Here is a 21,881-nt window from a genome sequence, read left to right as displayed (position 1 = left end):
GTTTGCCACATAAAAGTATTTTTCTTACCTGAAGGTTTGAGCAGTTTTCCCCCTAAGTTCACCTCTACAGCCGAACTAACCAGAATTCCAACGGTTCCGTTTTCTGCGCCTACAGGGTCGTCCAATGCTGTTCACAAACAAAATGTGATTTTAAAAAAACTGATGTGAGGTTACAGTCTAATGTCACGCACGTACGAATGCTGAATTCATCATTTCACAACCGTGACCCCTGTCTCAGTTCAAGCGTGAGCTTTTTGCGTGAAAACAGCTTCCTGCTGTGGATGAAAACGATCACAGCTAACCAAAGCAGTAAAGTTGTGGGCTGTAAAACTAAAACAATGAACTAAAAGATCCTATAAAGCCCAGCAGTGCTTAAGTAAACTGCAGAGATTGGTGATAATTCTCTGTGGGTTCATCACGAGTGACCGCATTCAGATACACACAGTCTTTTGATCAATTGTTATTGTAAAAATCTTGATTGTAGCCATTTTATGATGTGTTTGCACAGTTACTCACAGGATCTCGATGGAGCTCTGAACATGTAGCCTTTGTTGTCGAGGCTCCTTCTGTAATAATTTGAATTGAAAGGTTCAGGATCCTCATCCCAAAGCTCAGCAGCTCTGTACAAACACAACACAAATCATTAAATTAAAAATCATTAAATCTGTGAAATTACTATATATTTATCTACTTTAGTCAGTGCATTAATCATACTCACATGTTGGGAAAAACACGTGTTATACCTCCATCAGTGGATGCAAATACAGCCAGGAAGCCGTACCTGTAACAATTAGTTTTTACTTAGCCAACTCTATGTGTTTTAACTGTATTACCATTAAAGAAGATTGCTGTTTATTTGCACAACTTTTTTTTTTTTGGTGAATGCAAGTGAGAATCGTGTGTAAAGCAAGAACAAGTTGACTCACGAATTCAAGTCCTTGTTCTTCCATACACGAGAGGCCAGCTGCCCGATAATCCTAGAATCCAAAATCAGGTTGTGGATGAGGCCTTGGTCACCTGAGACAAAAAAAACAACAAGTATATTATCTCATCAGTGTATCTGCAGCAGTGGCAGATATCACAAACTACTAAATGCTGTTAACACACTCACACTCATCAGATTCTGGGGAAATGTCCAGCATGAGCGTCAGGAAGTTCTGCAAAAACTGGGTGTTGTTGTCAGAAAGAATCAGACGTTTGCAGTATTCCCTGGAGAAACAGAGGACAGAATTAATAAGAACTTTCCCTTTTCTAACAGACTGAGAAATCAAGAGAAAACGAGAAAGGGTAGTCACCTTGGAGCCAGAAACACATGTCCTGAGGATTCAAAGGAGCTGGGCAGCAGGGACTGCATATCTGTAACAGAGGCAGAGGGGATGTTAGTTTTTTTCATCTCCTCTTTGTGTTACATCTTAATCTTAATACACACAGCCTCTTGAAAGCTCTGCCTCCCTGGACTCACACTGGAGCTGGAGCATCACATCACTCAGGTCTGCCTGGATGAAGTATTCATTGTAGGGGGGTAATACCAGACCAAGACTGCAGGTGGAGAGAGAGAGAGAGAGAGAGAGAGAGAGAGAGAGAGAGAGAGAGAGAGAGAGAGCGGAAGGTTGAGTGAATGCAGTGCAGTCCTCATTAGGCCACAGCTGGTTATTTTTTTTATCTGTAATTTATAACTTTATTGTAACGGCTCACCTGTAATCGGTGCCATTGATAGGAGTCCAGGTGTAACTTCTGTACACCTCATCAATGTATTGCTATGTAGAGGAGACATTTGAAAACACCCAAAGTTTACCCATTTTACTTTATGTAACGTGTGTGCAATATAGTTTTTGTGAGGTGTTTTGGATATGAGGATGCAGAAGCATACTACTTAGACCACAATCCTCAGAGAGCGTGATTTTAAAGTGCTCACATTATGCTCATTTTAAGGTTCATAATTTTATTTAGAGGTTATAGCAGAATAGGTTTACATGGTTTAATTTTCAAAAAATACTGTATTTTTGTTGTACTGCACATTGCTGCATCTCCTCTTTTCACCCTGTGTGTTGAGCTCTCTGTTTTAGCTACAGAGTGAGGCATCTCACTTCTGTTCCATCTTTGTTGGGAGTCGCACATACGCAGCACCTAGGTAAGAACTAGCTAATCAGAAGCAGAGCATGAGGGAGTGCCACGCTAGCAGCTAGGTGAGCATTATAACGTGTTACAAAGTGACGCACGTTCGTCACAGAAGTAAAGGCTGGACTACAATAGAGCTGTTTGGAGCAGTTTGTGAACAGTGTTTTCTGTTGGAGATGGTAAGTCCCTTTGGCGTGGACTTTGGGCTTTTTCACTTTGTAAACCTATTACATGCACAAAAAGGATATATAACACAATAAAGGAAAGGGAAAAAGCCAAAAAGCATAATATGAGCACTTTAAGACCTAATCACCACTTGAATTCAACACAGGATTGGAAAATTGTATCACTCTTTTAATTGCGAGGCTAACACCAACTAAATTTAATAGCCTTAAGTTATTAACATTTTCTGACACTTTTTCAACTATAATCGGTAGAAAGAACTGCTACTGAATGGACCTCGTGATATGCAAGTGTTTTTTTTAACAAGATGATACGTTTTTAGATTAACTTTACAAATAGAAAATGAAATGAATTCAAATTCGATGCATATGGTCAAATTGTCTGGATAAACGGAAGTACATTTCCAAGATAAAGCCACTTCCTTCGCTTTGGGAAACAACTACAAACTTCGAGCTGAAAATGGCAAGTTTTTTAGAAAATTTGGATCGTGCAATAAGGCAGGCCTGCTTGGTTCTTTCGGGTGAATGATTGTAAAGATTTATTAAGAATGTTTACGGCATTTACTATCTAACTGGGACGTTTTGGGACCGATTGGTGGGAATTGCTGTGGACAACGTACACACAGCGATACACTGGTAAGAGCAAATTATGTTTAACCTTGTATCCAGCTAATTTAAATAGCTCATGTTTCTGTATTGTGTAAACAGTTAATCAGCCAGACCTACGTATCACCATAGCTCTGTGGAGATAGGTCTGGTAATGTGAGACTAATGTTTAAAATAATTATATTGTAATAAAATAAGAATTGGGCCTTTAAAACAGTTATTTGGAAATGAATACATAATGAAAGTTGAAAATAACTTTTAACCCACTACCACCCAGCCAGAAACCTAACATCAGCTTATCAAAACCTTTTAGCTGTACCACCGAACAGACTGAAAACAAGGGTGGTCGTGCGTTTCCGTGCTCTACATGACGGCTAAAGTCAGACTAAAGAAATATTTGAAGCTATTCAGAAGGTGAATTTACTTGCCTCATCAATCGACTTGACAAGAGTTTTGACCTGCATTTCACCTGGTCTTCCATCAATCATTTGTCGCCGGATCTAGAAAATGAAATGTTTTTTTTTTTTCAGTCACAAACATGTAATGAAAACATGTTACGTGGGGCCTTCAGTTACCTGGTAGGCAAATTGTCCTGAGACAGATAGTTGTTCACTGGCCCGGTAAGAACTTTGAACAACAACAACAACAACAACAACAACAACAAACAGAAAATGCTTGAAACCAGAAACCTTTCAGTTCCACTTTCCACTAAGTGCTCACCTCCTCTTTATTGCTGTCCTCCACCTCTGCATCCAGGAAGTCCAGCGTCACAGGCTCAGGGAGGTTTACCGGCTGAGAGGAGTTGAGTAAGAAAAATCCATTTACATTAACATCGAATGTAGAACAGGTATACCAGCATCATAATTATCTCAAGTATATATAAACAATCAGAATTTGAAACCCCAAAGGGCCTGTATTCTCAACATGCCTTCTCATTCCTGCAACCTGCAATAAAACTGAAATAAAATTTAAAAAAAGGTGAGCTAAATATACCCCACCTTTGGCTGAAGATTAGGGTGAAGGAGAAGATATCCATTTGGATCAATGGCAAATATGTATCCATTGGCTCCAAGCTGTTTAGGAAATAATAAAAGCAAGGAATAGCAGTGATGTGTCAGTCTGTACTCTCCATCACAAGTATAAATAAAGAAAAATGTGACTAATAATGGTGTTAATGTGGTGCACATACATTGTACCGTGGTGTTAGTCGCTTTATCTCGTCTAGATGCACGTCGACTCCCATGACACCTAATATCAGCTGATTCTGCTCGGACAAAATACATACAGCTGGTTAAAGGAAGAGTTTGACATTTTTGGGAAATATGCTTATTCGCTTTCTTGCTAAAAGTTAGATGAGACAATTGATACCTCATATCTATCTGGTAAATATGTAGCTGGAGCCAGCAGGAGGTTAGCTTAGCACCAAGAAGTGACTGCACCTGGCCAAGAAATAGTCAAGATACACACATATCCCGCCATAACACCAGATAGTGTCATATTTACACTTCAGTTTTTGTAAGGGCTTACCCAAAAAAAGATATAAAATGTTAAACGGTGAGCTAGAGAAGCTGGTAGGTGGATTTTGTTACCTAGTGACAGAGTGAGGCTATCCGTTTCCCCCTGTTTCAAGTCGTTATGCTAAGCTAAGATGACCCTCTCCAGCAGTAGCTTCATATTTACCATACATGAAAGCTGTATCGATCTTCTAATCTAAGTCTTGGTAAGAAAGCAAATAAGTGTATCTCCTAAAAAGTATTCATTTAAAAGGTGGTCATTTAGTATTCTATGATTTTATACAACACAGCTAAATTCTGCTTTTGAAAAAAAGAAAGTGACCATAACCTGCAACATGCAAACATAAACTGTCACTTAACCTTTCTTATAATAACCATGTACCAATAGTCATGTTACCTGTGAGTTTCCATCCATTGTGAGATTAAATACAGGCAAAGTCCCAGTAACTACCATGCCAAGACCCTACAGAGTCCAAAGACAAAGTCCCAAATCATATAAATATGATCATATTTATTCAGCATTTATATATAGTATGGTTGATGCATTTACAATATTTGACAGTACAGCCAACAAGGTCATGCAGTCTCACCAAAGCATCCTGATACACATTGGTCCACTGAACCTGTTTGGCATCGCTGCCTGCCAGAACCATGGGGCGGCCCAGCACGTCGAGGTACTCCTGACAAAACAAAAGAGATATGTGACCGGCTGCAGCTTAAAAACAACCAACAACATCAGGCCACGGGGAAAATGGGTTTGCAAACAAATGGGTGTAGATGTTTTGACAGAGTGAGTGAGCACCACAAGGAGAATTCAAAACAGTGAACGGGGATCAGCTGTGTCATAGGGACTAGACAAACCCACCTGGGTGTTAATCCTTATAGCACAGATGGAACGGATCTCAAAATAGTAACCTGGCAAGCAACAGAGAGAGAAAGAGCATGTGTGAGCAATGCTATCAGAGAAAAAAAACACGAGTGGTGCTCATAAATATTCCAGATTTTACTAGATGTTACTTGACCAGTGACTCAGCCACTTAACTCCCACAGAAAAGGAAGCTTAGAGAGGAATACCACTGAGCTTTAAAACTGTATCTTTATTTGCACAGTTAAGTCAAGAGTCCAAAGTAAAGCTCCTGTCGAATTTGAAACCTTATTTCTTAGAATCTGCTTCAAAGAAAATTATTTATTGTTTAAGCTTTTTTTTCTTAAATATAAGATCTGGTTTCCCATCATGTTTCATTGCAATGTGGCTGCAACTAATGATTACATTTATTATCAATTACTCAGCTAATTATTTTCTTAATTACTCAGTTATCTATCTGACATAAATTATGCTAAACAATGTCAGAAATTACTGTAGTGTCTTTAAATGTCTTGTTTTGTCCAATTAACAGTCCAAACCCCTAATATATTCCATTTACAATCATATATGACAAAGAAAAGCAGCCCAACAACTAATAAGCTGGAAGTTAATAATGTTTTGTATTGAATTGAATATTTGAAGCTATTCAGAAGGAAAATTTGCTTGCCTCATCAATCGACTTGACAAGAGTTTTGACCTGCATTTTACCTGGCCTTCCATCGAACATTTGTCATTTTGTAGTTTAAAAATGTATTTAATTTCTCAGTTATCAAAATAGCAGCAGATTAATTCTATGTTGACTGACTAATCCATTTATTGACTAATAACTTACTTACTTATAGCTCTACAATGTAATCCAATGACTTAATATGTACACACAAGTATTCTGGGTGCCGTTAAGTCACCATTCCGAGACCGAGACCTTCAAAAAGTGGTCTCGAGACCGGTCTAGAGACCAAGACAATGGTGTCTGATCTGCACGAGTAAAAGTGACCTCTGCGTGAGCAAACAGAGCCTTGTGACAACCAACACTGGTCTGCTCACAGATTTGAAAGGCAACCCCATTAGTAAGGTAAGTGCACTTTACATTAGGCTCAGCAATTTATTTATGTGTTCCTCTGTCTCAGCATTGATTAATAAATATACAGTAGACAACTCTTTTAAAGTATAGAGTGGGGCTTTTTTAAGCAATGAATTTAAAGAGTATCTGCGTAGCTAAAAATACTCAATTTACTGTTGATGCTATAGAGTGGGGCTTTTTTAAGCAATGCATTTAAAGAGTATCTGCTTAGCTAAAAATACTCAATTTACTGTTGATGCTTTACACAAAGTCCAACAACAATGATCCTGTTTTAGACACAGGACAAGAAGTAAGGACTCTAAAATTAGGGCCTGTTCTGACCTGGTTTTAACATCTGTCCTGAGTGATCTGATCACAAGTGGGCAGCTCTAGGTGCATGTGTTTTCACCTGTCTGTAGAATGTGTCTCCAAATGCGTTCTTATGATCTTATGATGACCCCTTATGATCGAAACTCACTTTCCTGCTCTATATGCAAATGAACACGTAGCCTACATAATTTCTGTTTGCATTCAGGCTGGTTGTGTGTGTTTATAATGTCAGTTGTTACTTTCACATATATCAAGTGAAAAATGAAAAAGCGCTGCCCACAGTCCGTCTGTGTGCCTACCATAGACTGTATATAAAAGGGTGCCGACATGGATGTCTATTGACGGGCGGCGGGACCAGTGCAGGAGAAAAAAGATGTTTTTAAAAGTCTCAGTGTGTTCAAGGCAAGGCAAGGCAGCTTTATTTGTATAGCACATTCCAGCAACAGGGCAATTCAAAGTGCTTTACATAGAACATTAAAGAGCAGTTAGAAAACGATTTAAAAAAAAAAAAAAAATAATTAAAACATAAAAGACAAGAATAAAAGAATAAGAATAAAATTGACAGTGCAGTATAAGAAATTAAAGAACTGAGAGATAAAATACGTGAATAAACGTTACAGCGCAGTATAAGAAATTAAACATTCAGCTCTCCGTACGTTTGTAGCTTCTAACGGAATCTCTGTGGTCTGAAGTTTAGTTTATATTATAACTGCCTTATTTTACGTTTCATGTTCCCTTAGGAGTCGCGTTACATTACTGCTGATGAAGACCCAACATTTCCTGATTTTCTGCTTCATAATAAATGCATTTAACTACCAAAATAACGGGGTTATTTTGTTTTTTGTGAAGAATTTATAGGAATTGAAACAGTTTCACAGCAGCTGCACTGACCACTCGGTTCACTACTGGAATGTGGACACATGCAGACTAAACCACCTTTCAAATGTGTTTTTTGCAATCTGATCTCAATGCATCCTGAAAGAGTTTTCACCTGTACTGTACTTGGAGCTGTCCACTTGTGATCCGGTCCTACCTTTTGATTATTCTTATAGTGTGGTACTGCTAGTGAACTACAGACTGTAGTCTTAACTTCTGAAAACCTATAGTATCGTTATAGAATTATTTTTATAATATGGGGCAATTCTTTGTATTGTGTAATTCCCTTGCTCTACTGCAGTGATTCTCAACCAGGGGGGTCCTTGGACCACAGGAGGTACTTCTGCAGTTGCAAGGGGGTATGTGGAAAACTCAACTAATTAACCAAACTCAATAAAAACCAGCAATTGCAATATGATTAAAACATATATCCACATATTTCACTGAGAAAAATAAACAGCCATATAGTATTACAAATTGGTTTTATGCTGGTATTTAATAAATTCAATAACCAGTAAGATGCCCATTAACCTCAGTGTGTGAAAACTAGTTAGCAAACAGAGAAGTTGAAAAAGTTAGCTAAAAGTAACGAATTAACTGTTAAAACTGTTAAGTAATAAAACAATTGTTAAAACATCCAACCTCTTCCACTCCAAGTGGAACAAATACGAATGCAAACTTGACCAAAGCAACCTAAACATTGACAATTAAATTGTATGAAAAAATAGAGTCCACAACAACATCCAGTTTTATATAATTATTAGTTTTAAATAACATCCAGATTATAATCCATTAATAAGAACATATTTGAAACATGACGGGTGGTACCAATGAAGGGCTGTCAGGACAAAAAAAAGCTGGGAACCACTGATCTACAGTATGTGATATGGGGAATAAAATGAAATGAGTGAATCCAACTAAAACTTCAGCTCACCTTTATTGGTGCATGCAATCCATTGTAAAGGTGTGACATCATAGTTGTGTTGACCCACAGAAAAGGTGAAAACTCGAACCTGAGGAGGAACAAATGGAGAAAATGAAACGCAAGTTTTCAGAGGATGACCAAATACCACAGTGCAAAAATGCTGGATGTAACTGAAAGGTGTCAGCTCATAAGAGATGATCAGAATAAACAAACCGTTTTGTTGGGCCAGTTGTACTGCATGAAAACATCCTGAGCTCTGTCCTCTCCTCCATCAGTGAACAGCATGATTATTTTATTGCAGTTGGCCCGAGGAACATTTGTCTTCTAAAAAATACATTTAAAAGGGGGATGAATGAGAGTAAACAGTAGGGTTGGTCAATACAGTAAAATAATAATGAGTGAGTGGAGGATTTAGTATTGACATAATCCCAAATTGATGTAAATAAATATGTGACATACATTTAACAGCTGGTTGAAGGCAAAATGAAATCCAGACTTGTAGTCAGTGGTGCCTTTAGCCTGCATCTGCTGCACTGCGTCCTTGAAGATCTTTTTGTTGCGCACATTAGCCTGGACGAGATGTTTGAAACAGGGAACCACGGCCTCTGCCTTTTCGTTAAACTGAAACACAGCAGCAGACGGTTTGGGCTTAATATGTAAAGACTGAAGTGAAGGAAACAAGTAAACAAAGCTAGAGGGATGGGAAATGATAGAGTATCAGTGATGAAGAGTCAGAGAGTGTAGCAGAAACTAACCCTGGCCACGTTGACATAGTCATCATCAGACAAGGTGTCCAGCATTTCCATCACTGACGCTTTGATGAGTTTCAGGGTGAGTCCACTGACACTGCCGCTCCTAAAGGAACACACAAGTATCATCCCAACCACATGCTCAAATACATACACAGGGATAAAGGCACACACACAAGTCAAAAAATCATTTTCCATTAATCTGCAAAATTATGCAGCTTGTTTTTTTAGTTTAGCAGAGTATTTGCTCACACTGAAGAAGCACAGGATATGATCCCAGCTGCAGTTGATATGAATAAAGTGCTACTAAATATTAGCTCAACAAAAAGATCAGTGGTTGAATTGTAAAAAATAATCTAATTATTACGGGAAAACAAAGAATGAATGTAAAATATCTTTTGGTGAACTTTTAAAGTCCTTTGATGTGGTTGCTAAAATAGATTTTTTAAAATCTGACGTGTCTATTTTAATAAGTACTTTATAATTACCTGCTTCAATTACAATGCACCTCTCTCTCCCTCTAAATGCCCGACCAAAGTCTTCAGTAGTGCTGAGAACTTTACACATGCTTCCTTCAGATTTTCAATCACTGTCATGATTTCCCCTGCTGCAGTGATTAATCAGCATTAAAAAATACGATTACACTTTACTTGAAGGTATATACATAAGAGTGACATGACACTGTGATGAACGTGTCATAAACATTATAGACAAGTCATAAACATTTATGACATAACGCTTCTTTTAGTAAGTGTCATTTGGTTTTTGTCATGACATGTTATGGTTAGGGTTAGGGTTCATGTGTCATGACTGTGTCATGTGTTCATGACAGTGTCATGTCACTCTTATGTAGATACCTTCAAGTAAAGTGTTACCAAAAATCCTTTTCAGTGGCTATCTGTTTGTCTTTCCTTCTCCCGTGTCTTGCAGTCCACAGAGGAACACACTAACTTTTTCCTAAACACAATTTGTAGCACTGCTTAGCACGAAAAAAAAAAACTTAATACAACCCCAGTGAAAATATGGACAAACACTATTTAGTAAATATACCCTGATGTCCCTAAATACTGTCTCTATGACTAAATGTAGAACAAATGATTTTTTTAGGTTTTTGGCCTATACGCAGTTTATTCAGAAGTATTTCTTTACTATGGGTGAAAAATAATGCAATACAATTCTAATAATAAAAAAACAACACATGGGTTTAGAAAATGTTCACAGAAAATGGCTGCCTCAGTGACTACATTGATGTACATGTGATGAACCATGTTGATGAAAGGTCTTGAAGTAGAAGAAGTTCATGAAGTATTTTTCATTCAACTCAATAATAGGATTAACCTTGCAAAGAGTTCCAAGGAACGACCCATTACCGCCACAATGCATAGTAACCATGGAGACAGTACAGTGACAACAGGCTGCTGTACTCAACTATGAGTTGGACTACAAAGAGGAAAACACACTTTACTACCTGATCTACCATAGAAACCGGAAGCAAAACTTGGTCTGAGCTTAAAACAATAGTTTAATCTGTACAAAAACTGAACTGTAAAAACAACAACTTGTTGCTGTTTTACGGGGGGTTATGTGCCAGACTTTTTCTTAGCTGGGAGCAGTGACTTCCTGGAGACTCTGCAGGCTAGCTGCTTCCCCCTGTTCCTAGCATGTTTCCCAAAATGTTGTACTATTCCCTTAAATAGTAAAGCTCATGTCTCATCAAATTGTTTTGTTTTTCCGTTTCTCCACTTATAGACTACAAAACAACATCTTGTACAAACCATTTAGATTTTGTTCTTGAGTCTGAATCATCTCCAACCTGACCTTTAGGCTGTTACACATGATAAGCAATATATTCTGCACTCTCAGCTGCTTTTAGTGCAGAGTCAGTGCCAGGTGCACTGTTTTTCCACTATAATTCAACTTCAGTCTGGCTTCTTTCTCTAATGTTGCTGGCCTATAGGACCAGAAGCACCAAGAAGCTGCTCACTTATGTGAAATAACACTTCAGATGGTCTCTTCACTTCAATTGTGAGTGAGAAAGAAGTGCAAGGAAGGCTGAGGAACACTTTATGGATGGATTTCAACACCAGTTAATTATTTAAAACTGCTAAGTAAGGGACAGTTGTTGTTTTTTAATTCATAGGTACATGAGCAATAGTAGAAGCAACACACATGTACTTTTTGCTAGTATACCTACAGTATGCTACATTCGCATGTAAGCCAATTACTAAACCAAAGAAACTTTTTTAAACGTTATTAATTACTTACACATCAACAAGAATGACCATATCTTTGGGGGACGAGGCTCCCTGGATGTACCTGTGACAAAGAGAAAGAGAGAATGCACTACGTCAAGCCTGTAAATCTACTGCACCTGTGTTAGTCTGGCATGTAAAGATGTTTTAGGCAGCATACTGTACCAGGGTCTCCTCCTGACGTCATACAAGTCGATTTTATCGGGGGCTTTCCAAGGTGAAGCTGAAAAAATGAAAATATGTTTCCCTCATACTGTTTATATAAATATGAATTAGCCCTTGTTCAATCCATTTAAAATGTCCCTTCACCCTTCATATTCAACATCATCAGGTTAGGAAGCACAGGGATGGTTGTTAAAAGCTACCTGGGTAGTAGCGAGTGACACCCGTCGCACTCCCAAACGCCTGCCACAGCAGTGACGGATCCTCCTGACTGTTCTCCATGAACACTTTCTCCAGCGCCTGCGTCCAGTTCAACTCATTCAGAATGACTGGAGCTGATGGGAAAAGAGTTAAACATCTTAGATCTGCTCCTTAAAATATGTAAAATAAATCAAATTAAATCACAAGCATATGACATATTTCCATGCTGCTGAGTAATACATAATATAATCAGAACTTCACTTGCCTCCTTTATAAATATCTGTGGGAATCTGAACAGCTGTGTAGGAGTAGTTGACATTGTTTTTGAAGTTTGGATCATAAACAAACTCCAGCTTGATGTGTGAAGGATTTTCCACCTCGCCTTCTCCATCCATGGAGTACTTTGAGAACATCAGAAAGCACGCATGTCACATTAACCTTCATCTTTTCATTCATTCAACTATCTAATTGCATTTTGCCAATTTTTTTAAGTTTATTTATTTACATCAGACACATCGAATCATTGTCCTTCTGTCAAATGGCCTCAGTAAATATAACCAAAGCAGACAAATCTGTTAATTTGTCCCATACTCACATAATCCAGCTCAGCCTTGGAGTCATAATAAGCCATGTCGAGCTCCTATGAGAAAACAGACGCAGATATGAGGAGGCTGCAATGTTGGCAACCATGAAACAACATGAGGACTAGTAGTCATACAGTTTGTTCGTACAGGTCAAGTCAACCTCCAGACACATGGAGGCTACTTAATTAGGGTTGCAAATAAAGATTGTTTTGATGAATCAGCAGCACAAAACTGCATTGTTGTACTTGTACTTTAATGTATCTGCCTTTCTCTCATGCATGTAATGCACATCTTCTTTTAGGATAAGCCGGGCTATTTACAAAGACTAAACAAAAAAATGTAATTTAAATAGTTGCAGTCAAATTCTATGATGGACTTAAGGAATGTAGAAGTGAGATTTTGCCTTGAAAAGTCCGGTTACAAAATGCATTTTATTCGAATTATAAAAAGGTGTCAAATGTGATAGTTCATTACAGAATAGTTACACAACTAATCAGTGAAATCTGTGACTTAAAAAAAAAAAACTGAGACTATGAGCTTACAACAGCATCATAACCTATAAGTAACATACAGTAGGCTACTATTTATAATAATGATAATGAAATTGCTTGGATGACCATAGCAACACTCAAATAGGAGTTACAACCATGCATCATCGCTCATTGACAGTTCTTGCGTAAACCTCACATAAATGATGGGACTAACATGGTCAATTTTGAGGAATTACTGAATCGTTCCATCTGTAAAATGGCAACACTCATGACAAATGTCCATCAAAAGTTACCACAAAATAAGTTCCTTATTTAAAAATGTTTGGTTTACAATGCTATAAATCAGAGAAAGGCTGTAAGGCTTGGATAGGACATTGCCATCTGTTAGTCTTAGCTTCTGAAGAGACCTAACATACTTCAGAATAAGCATGACATCTACTGACATGCTCCTATTTTTGGCCTGTTCTGATTACCAAATCTTATCTCCAAAGAGTGCCTTAGCCTATATTACATTTCAACTAAATATGACAAGTCTCTCGCCGTCAGCTGTTTGTCTTCTTGCTGTTAGTAATACAAATCTCCCATCCTCAGAGGAGTACAGCGCTTAAAACATCTAGCCATTATCAGCCTGTGTTTTTATCAGTCAGTCCAGAGAAGTGACATTTGCTCATCCTCCATGTTAACTTCTCCTGAGAGCTCTGCTTCTTTAGACCTGACCCTGTTAGCAGTGTTTTAATCCTCTGGAAAATGTTTCACCTGTTGATACAAATTTATTGATTTATTCTATAAGAACAATTTAGGGGCAGGAATCTTTGGCAATCTCACAATGCTCAAATCCAAATGACTCTTGACATAATGAAAAGAAACGGGGACACTGGCTCTTACTGCAGTGCCAAACCACTGACTCCTGTCCGTTCCCCACTGAGTTGTAATTAAAACATAATTGACAGTTGAGCTAACTATTCTTGATTAGGATCATTGTCTGACTTAAAGAAACAAGCAGAAAAAGGTTTGTGAGTGTATGCAGTTTTTTTAAACTCATTTATTTAAGCTAACTGCATTAACTTGGAAGCACTTTACAGTCTTCTTCCTGTACAAAATAACAAAATGAAAGTGTAATCTACTGACCAACATCACTGTTTTTTTTTTGTAAAACAACTAAAGGTTTGTGTGTTCTGAGATAAGAATTGCAGGGAAATAACTTATAATATTTCTTAGATCCCTTTTGGAATCAGCTTTTCTGTCATCATAATGTACCTTTACTCTGAAATATAACAGCTGAAAGGTAGATGAGAAGATCAATACAGCTCCAGCCATAAAAATGGTTAGCTAAGCTTAGAATAAGGACTGACAGCAGCTAGCCTGGCTCCGTCCAAAGGAAACAAAACAACAATGGTTTTATGGTGGGTTACATGCGGGACTATTTCTTGGTCATGTGCAGTGACTTTTCAGAGGTATAACATGTTAAGTGAGCTTTTAGAGGTGCTATGAACAGAGCCAGGCTAGCTGTTTCCAGTCCTGATGCTAAGCTAACCGGCTGCTGTAGCTTCATATTTCGCAGACAGGCATGAGAATGGTATCAATCTTCTTCAGCCATAAAAACATTTAAAAAAGATTTTAGGTTGATTTATATACCGTAGCTACTGGACACTAAATATAAGACGATAGTTGTTGTCGGTCTCCCCTTTTGTTGCACATGACATACGTCACGACCAAACGTTAGCGATTGGTTATGGCAGATCCAGAGTGGCTCTGGGCAGATCCAATAGTTTTAAACTTCAACAGAGTACCTGCCTTCAAGGAAGTTAACACTTGTCAATAGAGAGAGGCCAGACTCTCTGTACAAATGAAATGTACGAGAGTCTGGTAGGACCAGGCTAAGAGAGAGGGGGAAGACATGCAGAAAAGCGTCCCAGTTCGGACTCAAACCACGGACCTTCTGCGTCGAGGCATAAACCTCTGTATATGTGCACCCGCTCTACCGACTGAGCTATCTTGGCCACGTAGGAAATCAATCATAAAGCTGATGGTGTGCTTTGGAAAATGATTGACAGTGTTAAAAAGTCTCAAGATTTTTAAGAAATGAGCTAAAATATGCAAAACCAATTGTCTTTTAAAATGACAGAAGGATTCAGCGCCTCAGAGAAGGATGTGAGAGGCCATGTGAGAGGATGGGGTTAACCCCATCTCATTATGTTGGCCAAATGAAGCAGACCGAGTGGAAAAGTGGAATGCCAATGTGTGTAGGGCTCAACAGAACCACACGGCTGAGTGCACTCAGTCATCTGTTTCATCCAGCTGAGCGCTCAGGGATCTGCTCAGCTGACTGGTGTAAATGTTCTGTCTTTTTCAAGTCAGAGACATCAGACCCATCTGGTTTGAATTAACATCATTGGTTAAATTTGACTGCGTAACATTTCCACTATGTGAGGAAATGATGATACAAATATGGAATATGGAGGTTTTGGGGTTTGCATACATGAGGAAAAGCATTATCAAGGGGTGTCAATAATACTGATCAGGTACAGTATTGTGCTGTGTATCAAAGGCTCTCAATAATGCTGACTATAGTACATGTAATATAAACTGCCACTCAGATCCAAATTTACAAATGCATTATTTTAACGACAAATATGTTATTTAAGAGTTTACCTTGATTCCATCCCGCCATTGATGCTCTCGCTGGAGCCGCTCTGCTTCACTGGCTAACCTCTACATGTTGAAAACAGAGAAACACTCACATTAGAGGAGCAACGATGACAAATCTGATTTATCTAATCAAAGAAAGAGGATCACTGTGAAACATGGTGCTGAGAGTGAGACAGAACCGGGTTTATTGGCTTCTGCAAATAAGGTAGCCCTACACTTTGTGCTACAGGTGAGCTGTTCAGACAATATCAGGGATGCTGTCAATCAAATACTTTTCTATCAATGTTTTTTTTTTCTAAATTTGCAAACCCTATAGCCAGTAGGTGATTTGTTCATTTTTAACAGGGTCGTTCACCCGCGAATACAATTAGCTCTATAGCTTTATAGGTTAAAGAATATTATAGATCCAAGACCAAACTGACAGAAGGGAGGGGCTCAGAGAAAATGTCACAAATACAAATCTGTTTGCTACTTCAGCACCACGGACAGTGCCATGGTTTTATCAATACACAGTTAAGCCTGTTTTACAGTTTTGCGGAGGCTCCACGCAGAGTTTTCGCCGTAGCCTACGTAAGTGGCCTGATGTTTATACTTGTGCGCTTGTGTGTGTGTGTGTGTGTGGGGAGTGGGTGATAGAGCGAGGGAGAAGTGAGAGAGTGACGGCGATTAGCTTTGGAGCGAGTAGCGACTCTAGAGTCATAGTGAGAGAAACAAAGTGTCTCCCCTGTGTTTTCTGACCAAGGTGGGAAATCTTTAGCAGGAAAAGTTAACCCTCTCCTTGATTTCATGTTGTTTATGGAGAAGGAGAACCAGGAAATGAGTCGGGGGAAATGCAACGCTACCAAGCCACGGCCAAGCGACGTGTAGTTACATTTTTCGAGAGGTGCATGTCAGGCTACGCCGTAGGGTCCGTCGTAGATGCAGAGGGGTCTGTGGGGGTACGCCGTTGATTCTACGCACAACCATAAAACGGCCTTTAGGGTTACTGATGTTGCAGAGCCATGGGCGGGGCCATAGATTCTAACTTGGACAAATCTCAGTCAAGGGGCATGGCATGTTAAATATAAACTTAAAAAACTAAATTAGCAGAAAAGAAAATTATTTACAGTTAAAAACATAAGAAATAATTAGCAGATACAATAGCAACAGTCAGTTGTATCAACAGTGTTTCTTATTTGTCAGAAACATGTACTTACATCAAGTGCTTTGCGCTTCTTAGCCAGGAGTTTCTCTATATCTGAGGCCGCCTTCTCCACAATCTTCCGAGGCTGATTCTTCACCAGACTAAACCGTCGTCTTTCTTCATTGTATATCTGTACATTTTTAATGAAATTAATTAAGGAAAAAGGGAAAAACTTAAGAGCAATAACAAAAACAGTCATTCTATTAGGTTTGTTTTCTGCTGACCTAATGTCCTGCTATTGACTATATGTAACCTTTGACAAATTGTCCAAGCTGACTTAACATAAATCTGTGTTACAAATTAGTGCAGTTGATTGTTATGGGCAGTATCAGTGCGGTGTTATTTTAAAATAATCTTAATCTAATCTGATAATAACAATAACAATAATAATAATAATAATAATAATAATAATAATAATAATTCAAAGCTCCTGAATTTGCAAAAGCAAATCCTTTTCATATTCAAATTGTATATTCAAATACTGGACACAGGGGAACAAGCACTTGTTGTGTTTGTGTGTTCAATCCAAATCTAAATATGGATTATTTTTATGTAATCTATTCACACACAATGTCTGTTGTCTTTGAACTAAGTTTTCACTGAAGAATCACATTACTGGAATTATATACCAAAAAAATACACAGACACCATGTGGCATTTATTCTCTTAGCCATGAAAAAAAATCTACTAATAATATTCTTTTACATACAAGAACAGGATGGTTATTGACAGAACAATGAATGCAATTGCTCTTGAAAGCAGGGCATGGAGCATTTTGGAATGAAAAAAAAACTCATTGAAAAAACAACATATTTTGTGTGACTGCTACATGTTATTTAACTTGGTGTGAAAAAAATGCACTCACTTAAAGCTGTTAACGACAAAAATAACAATGCAGAGACAAAGTGTGACTTTGTCCAATACATTTTGTGAGATTTATTTACAGGATAATTATGATGGTTTGAACCACATTAAAAAGCCTGCAGAGCTAGCCAGTTGATAGTGAGACATTCAGCATTGTTTCCTCTAGTAACAATGTTTTCCAGTGAAGTTGAAGATTGAGGTTTATTTTATTTTCTCATCTCTCATCTCACCTCAAAGATGACAAATATTGCTGCGACGCTTATAGTCTATTTAAACCATAATACTACAAAAATCTATTTTAATGTATGTAATGTAAATGACGGTTTGCTCTCTTCATTACATTCTGACTTGGGAGTAAAGTTTACAGATTCACCCAGATTCTGCTCTTTATGCTCTTCTCCAGACGAACTGAAGTTAAATTAGACCACACATGGAAACACATCAAAGTTATCTTTTGAAATGTGGCCTTTCAACATCCTTGCAAAGTATTCCTTTTGAGTTCTTACGCCAGAGAACTTTATGGGTCATCAGCAGACATCTGGGAATGACACTGAGCTGCGTGAGCAAATATCTGAGTATCTATTTTGTTTCAAACTAATTTCTACTTTGTTAGAGAAAGTTTGGTGAAGGGAAAGTTCCGCAACTTTTGGCATGACATACTGCCTGTTTGCACATGCTCAGAACACATCTATTAACCAACAGGAGCACAAAGGGGAACTTTCATAGCTTTAGTTGGCAGCTGCCCACATTCAGCAACAAATAACACCTTTTATTACATGCTTGGTTTTTCCTGCAATATCTAACTGCACAAATAGTGTCTTTAGCTGTATATTATCACACACAGAAACCATGGTGACTAGTAGTTCAAGAGGCTCATCATCATCATCATCATCAGATATGCAGGGGACAAGATACCTACAGTATCTTGCTATAAGCTTCACTGTCTGGTTTTAGACCATCAGTAGTACTCTCTACCTCATGAGGAAAGATGTCAGGAAGAAGACAAACAGTGATCTGAATGAATATATTTGGCAAACCTGCTGTATATCAGCCCTCTCCTTATAAATGCACTTCACCAAATGAACTTCAAGACTTCCCTCAAACCAGATGCTTTATTGGCCCAAGCCACACAGATGGGAACATGCATTCATGTAATGAACAGGGCGTTTCTGTGAACTGGAAGCTGTCTGGGAAGAACTAGGACACATGTAGAACATATTCAGAATCAAGCCGTACTACTGATGACGTAGATAAAACCTTTAGCAAACCAGCTAGAAGGCTGTTGGTTAGTCTGTCTCATGATCCTACAAACTTCAGTGATCTCCTGATTTTTTTATCTGGCCCCACCAGCAGGTCAAAATGTGTATTATCCGTAGACTGTAAAGAAAGTCTATGGTATTATCCAGTGAAATATCTCAACATCTACTGGATGGGTTGCCATGAAGTTTTATACAGACATTTATGGTTACCAGAGGACAGAGCCTACTGTCTTCAGTGAACCCCTGACTTTTCCTCCAACGCCACCATGTGGCTGACATTTGTAGTTCTGAGTGAAAAGTATTGACAACAACAGACTGGATTGCGATAAAATTTGGTACAGAAATCCACGTTCCCCTCAAGATAAATTGAAATTATTTGGCGATTCCCTGACTTTTCATGTAGTACCATCATTTATAACCTAATACCTGCAAAAATAATGGCATTCCCATCATCCTCAGCTGTACTTTGCCTTAGTGCTAATTATCCAATTTTAGCATGCTAACACGCTAAACTAAGATGGTCAACATGGCAAACATTATACCAGGTTAGCATCAGCATGTTGGCATGCAGATACTAACAACAGATTTCCCCCAACCTCCAGATAATCATGTTAGCTTTCTTCAGAATAAAAAACTGAAGTTCTTTGGGATTTCATCGACAAACAGTTCTACCAAATTGCAGCCAAGCAGTCTAAGTGGTAAAAAAAAAACCTGATTTAGAGCATAGCTGTATCAGGGAGGCCATCAATCTGCAAATGAAAAATCAGGTCTTTTTATTGGCTAAGGAATTGAAAATGACGTTTCATTTAAATTACAAACATTTCATCGACAAGAGAAGATTGCACTAAGCTTTCTGGGCAAAGAGGAACGATTTCTTTAACAGATCCAGATTTTTTCAGGAGCATGGAGGGATTAATGAGGACTCAATGAACAAGTGAGTCTCACATCAAGGCATTACTGCAGGCTGCAGGCTGACCATCTGCTCTGCTGTGACACAAACAGAGAGGACACGTGCCGCTGCTCTCTGCTGAGGGAACGCCCCCACACATCTTCACCAAGCAGTCTCTCTTGCCCCCTACAGATGATCTTTGGTCCTGTTTTTTGGCATTCACTTTCTCAGGGACAACTTCCCAGCCACCTGTTACAGCAAGGATGTGAAATAACCTTGATAACTTATTGGACACGACAGTAAATGGTGATATTTAAATTAATTTGAGTATGCAATGGATTACCAACATGACTATGTTTACATGCAAGCAAGAAACCAGATCACTGTGAGAAATCAGGAAAATAGGACATTGGACATTTACGTACATTTACATTTATGTAGTGCAATAGTCAGTGCATTAGATAATTATTAGTCTGGATCAACAGAAGTATAATTCCAAGATAAAGCCTAACATCTGGCACGTGGTTCACACGCTGAATGTCACCTTCCGCTCTCTGTGCGTTGCTGTTCTCAAAATCCCTTCGCTATGGGAATCAACAACAAACTTTGAACTAGCAAGCTACATGCTGAAAATGGCAAGTTTTGAAGAGAATTTGGATCGTGCAACAAGGCAGGCCTACTTAAAAGCTTTAGTGCGTAACGTTTTTATAATAATGAACATCCATTACATTCAAGCCATTGCCAAATGAGTTGATACAAAGCTAATTAAGACTATAGGGCTCCACAAAACTCTCTCTGTATTTCTCAGCATGGCTATGTTTAAAAATTGGTGTCTACCGGCGACTTTCGCTCGCAGAAACTTGAATAAAGTCATGTTTTTTAATCCTCTGTGTCCTCCTTGGTTACTAGCAACTGGAGGGGTGGGGGTGAAACGCGATCACAGAAGGCTTGTATCATGTGGATGCACCGACAGAATTGTTGTCATTACTTCGAATTTCTCATGGGGGAGACACAAACTACGCTCTATAGCTTTAAACGATTAATTGATTATCAAAATAGTTCCTGGTTTATTTTCTGTCGATCGACTTATCTACTAATCAACAAATTGTTTCAGCTCTAATTTATTTTCTACACAACAATTCCAAAACCATTTAGAGTGTGAGAGTTTGATGAAAGATATCTCTATAGTGCATTTATACAAAGTAATAAAACCATTAAAGTAAGTGTGATTTATGAAAGCTTATAATTAGTATGCATGAATGTAGGTGTTTTTAAGCTCATGACTTCATGAAACATTACACTAGAAATTCTATATCTAACCAGTGTAGGTGTGTATTCAGGCATCTCTTTGGATTTGTAGGAATCGTGCAATGTGGGCAAGATTGATAATTATTGCAAGCAATGCACAATTCAGCTAAGACCTCTAAAAAAACTTACATTACATTTAGGAAACTGATGAATATAAAAGCTATTAGAGTTTTATGGAAAAGAAAAACATTGTGTTTTTGGCTGCTCATATATCTGCAGGGAATCATGAAAGAACCAAAGTGGTTTCTGAAAGGCAGACTGTAATTGTTTCCTTGTTTTATTCACCTACAGTATTTAGCTATAGCTCCTAAACTTAATGGATTTAAAACCACTTTGCCTGCTTGGTGCATTTCTTGTTTGTTTATGCAGCACTGTGATGAGATAGACCTGTGTACTATAAAAAGAAGGCTACACACTCACCCCTTTCAACTGCTGAGCTCCAGTGATGTGCTGAAAGACTCTGTCAATCTCCTGCTCGATACGCCTGGCCCAGTGCATTATCCTGTGGATAAACAACACAGGCCGACTGTCACAACACAAACTAATTAAACAGATATTGTGTGTGTGTGTGTGTGTGTGTGTGTGTGTGTGTGTGTGCGCGCGTCTCACAGAGGTAAGCAGCATGAATATGAGCGGAAATTCTTTGGTACAAAGACTAACAGATTTTATGTAGATTTCTTTGATTACAAGTCAAGTTAATTGTCAGTGTTGGCCTTGCAAAAATTGCAATTCTGCTTTAAATTTCACTACAGTGTAATTGCAGTAATTTCATTACTACCTTGTGTGTGTGTGTGTGTGTGTGTCTCACAGAGGT

The 21,881-nt window shown here is 38.3% G+C and overlaps 1 protein-coding gene across 1 annotated transcript in view; it reads right to left on the bottom strand.

Annotated features, from left to right (window-relative positions):
* LOC144516914 (voltage-dependent calcium channel subunit alpha-2/delta-2-like) overlaps positions 1–21,565 on the bottom strand; it is a 31,874-nt gene extending 10,309 nt beyond the window's left edge. Inside the window, exons 1-27 of the mRNA XM_078248609.1 lie at positions 21,488–21,565; positions 16,761–16,877; positions 15,568–15,627; positions 12,430–12,480; positions 12,106–12,238; positions 11,843–11,974; positions 11,643–11,700; positions 11,491–11,541; positions 9,232–9,331; positions 8,936–9,097; positions 8,690–8,800; positions 8,486–8,564; positions 5,286–5,335; positions 5,011–5,100; positions 4,818–4,883; positions 4,096–4,173; positions 3,905–3,979; positions 3,627–3,698; positions 3,335–3,406; positions 1,696–1,757; positions 1,463–1,539; positions 1,296–1,356; positions 1,112–1,209; positions 927–1,017; positions 719–781; positions 517–620; positions 29–127 (exon numbers count right to left, since the gene is read on the bottom strand). Coding sequence (XP_078104735.1) covers positions 29–127; positions 517–620; positions 719–781; positions 927–1,017; positions 1,112–1,209; positions 1,296–1,356; positions 1,463–1,539; positions 1,696–1,757; positions 3,335–3,406; positions 3,627–3,698; positions 3,905–3,979; positions 4,096–4,173; positions 4,818–4,883; positions 5,011–5,100; positions 5,286–5,335; positions 8,486–8,564; positions 8,690–8,800; positions 8,936–9,097; positions 9,232–9,331; positions 11,491–11,541; positions 11,643–11,700; positions 11,843–11,974; positions 12,106–12,238; positions 12,430–12,480; positions 15,568–15,627; positions 16,761–16,877; positions 21,488–21,565 — 2,290 coding nt within the window. The remainder of the gene's footprint in view (positions 1–28; positions 128–516; positions 621–718; positions 782–926; positions 1,018–1,111; positions 1,210–1,295; positions 1,357–1,462; positions 1,540–1,695; positions 1,758–3,334; positions 3,407–3,626; positions 3,699–3,904; positions 3,980–4,095; positions 4,174–4,817; positions 4,884–5,010; positions 5,101–5,285; positions 5,336–8,485; positions 8,565–8,689; positions 8,801–8,935; positions 9,098–9,231; positions 9,332–11,490; positions 11,542–11,642; positions 11,701–11,842; positions 11,975–12,105; positions 12,239–12,429; positions 12,481–15,567; positions 15,628–16,760; positions 16,878–21,487) is intronic.
* Between the last annotated feature and the right edge of the window lie 316 nt (positions 21,566–21,881).

Source organism: Sander vitreus, chromosome 4, assembly GCF_031162955.1.
Source record: "Sander vitreus isolate 19-12246 chromosome 4, sanVit1, whole genome shotgun sequence".
Lineage (NCBI taxonomy): Eukaryota > Metazoa > Chordata > Actinopteri > Perciformes > Percidae > Sander > Sander vitreus.
This window is presented reverse-complemented; position numbering and strand designations above follow the sequence as displayed.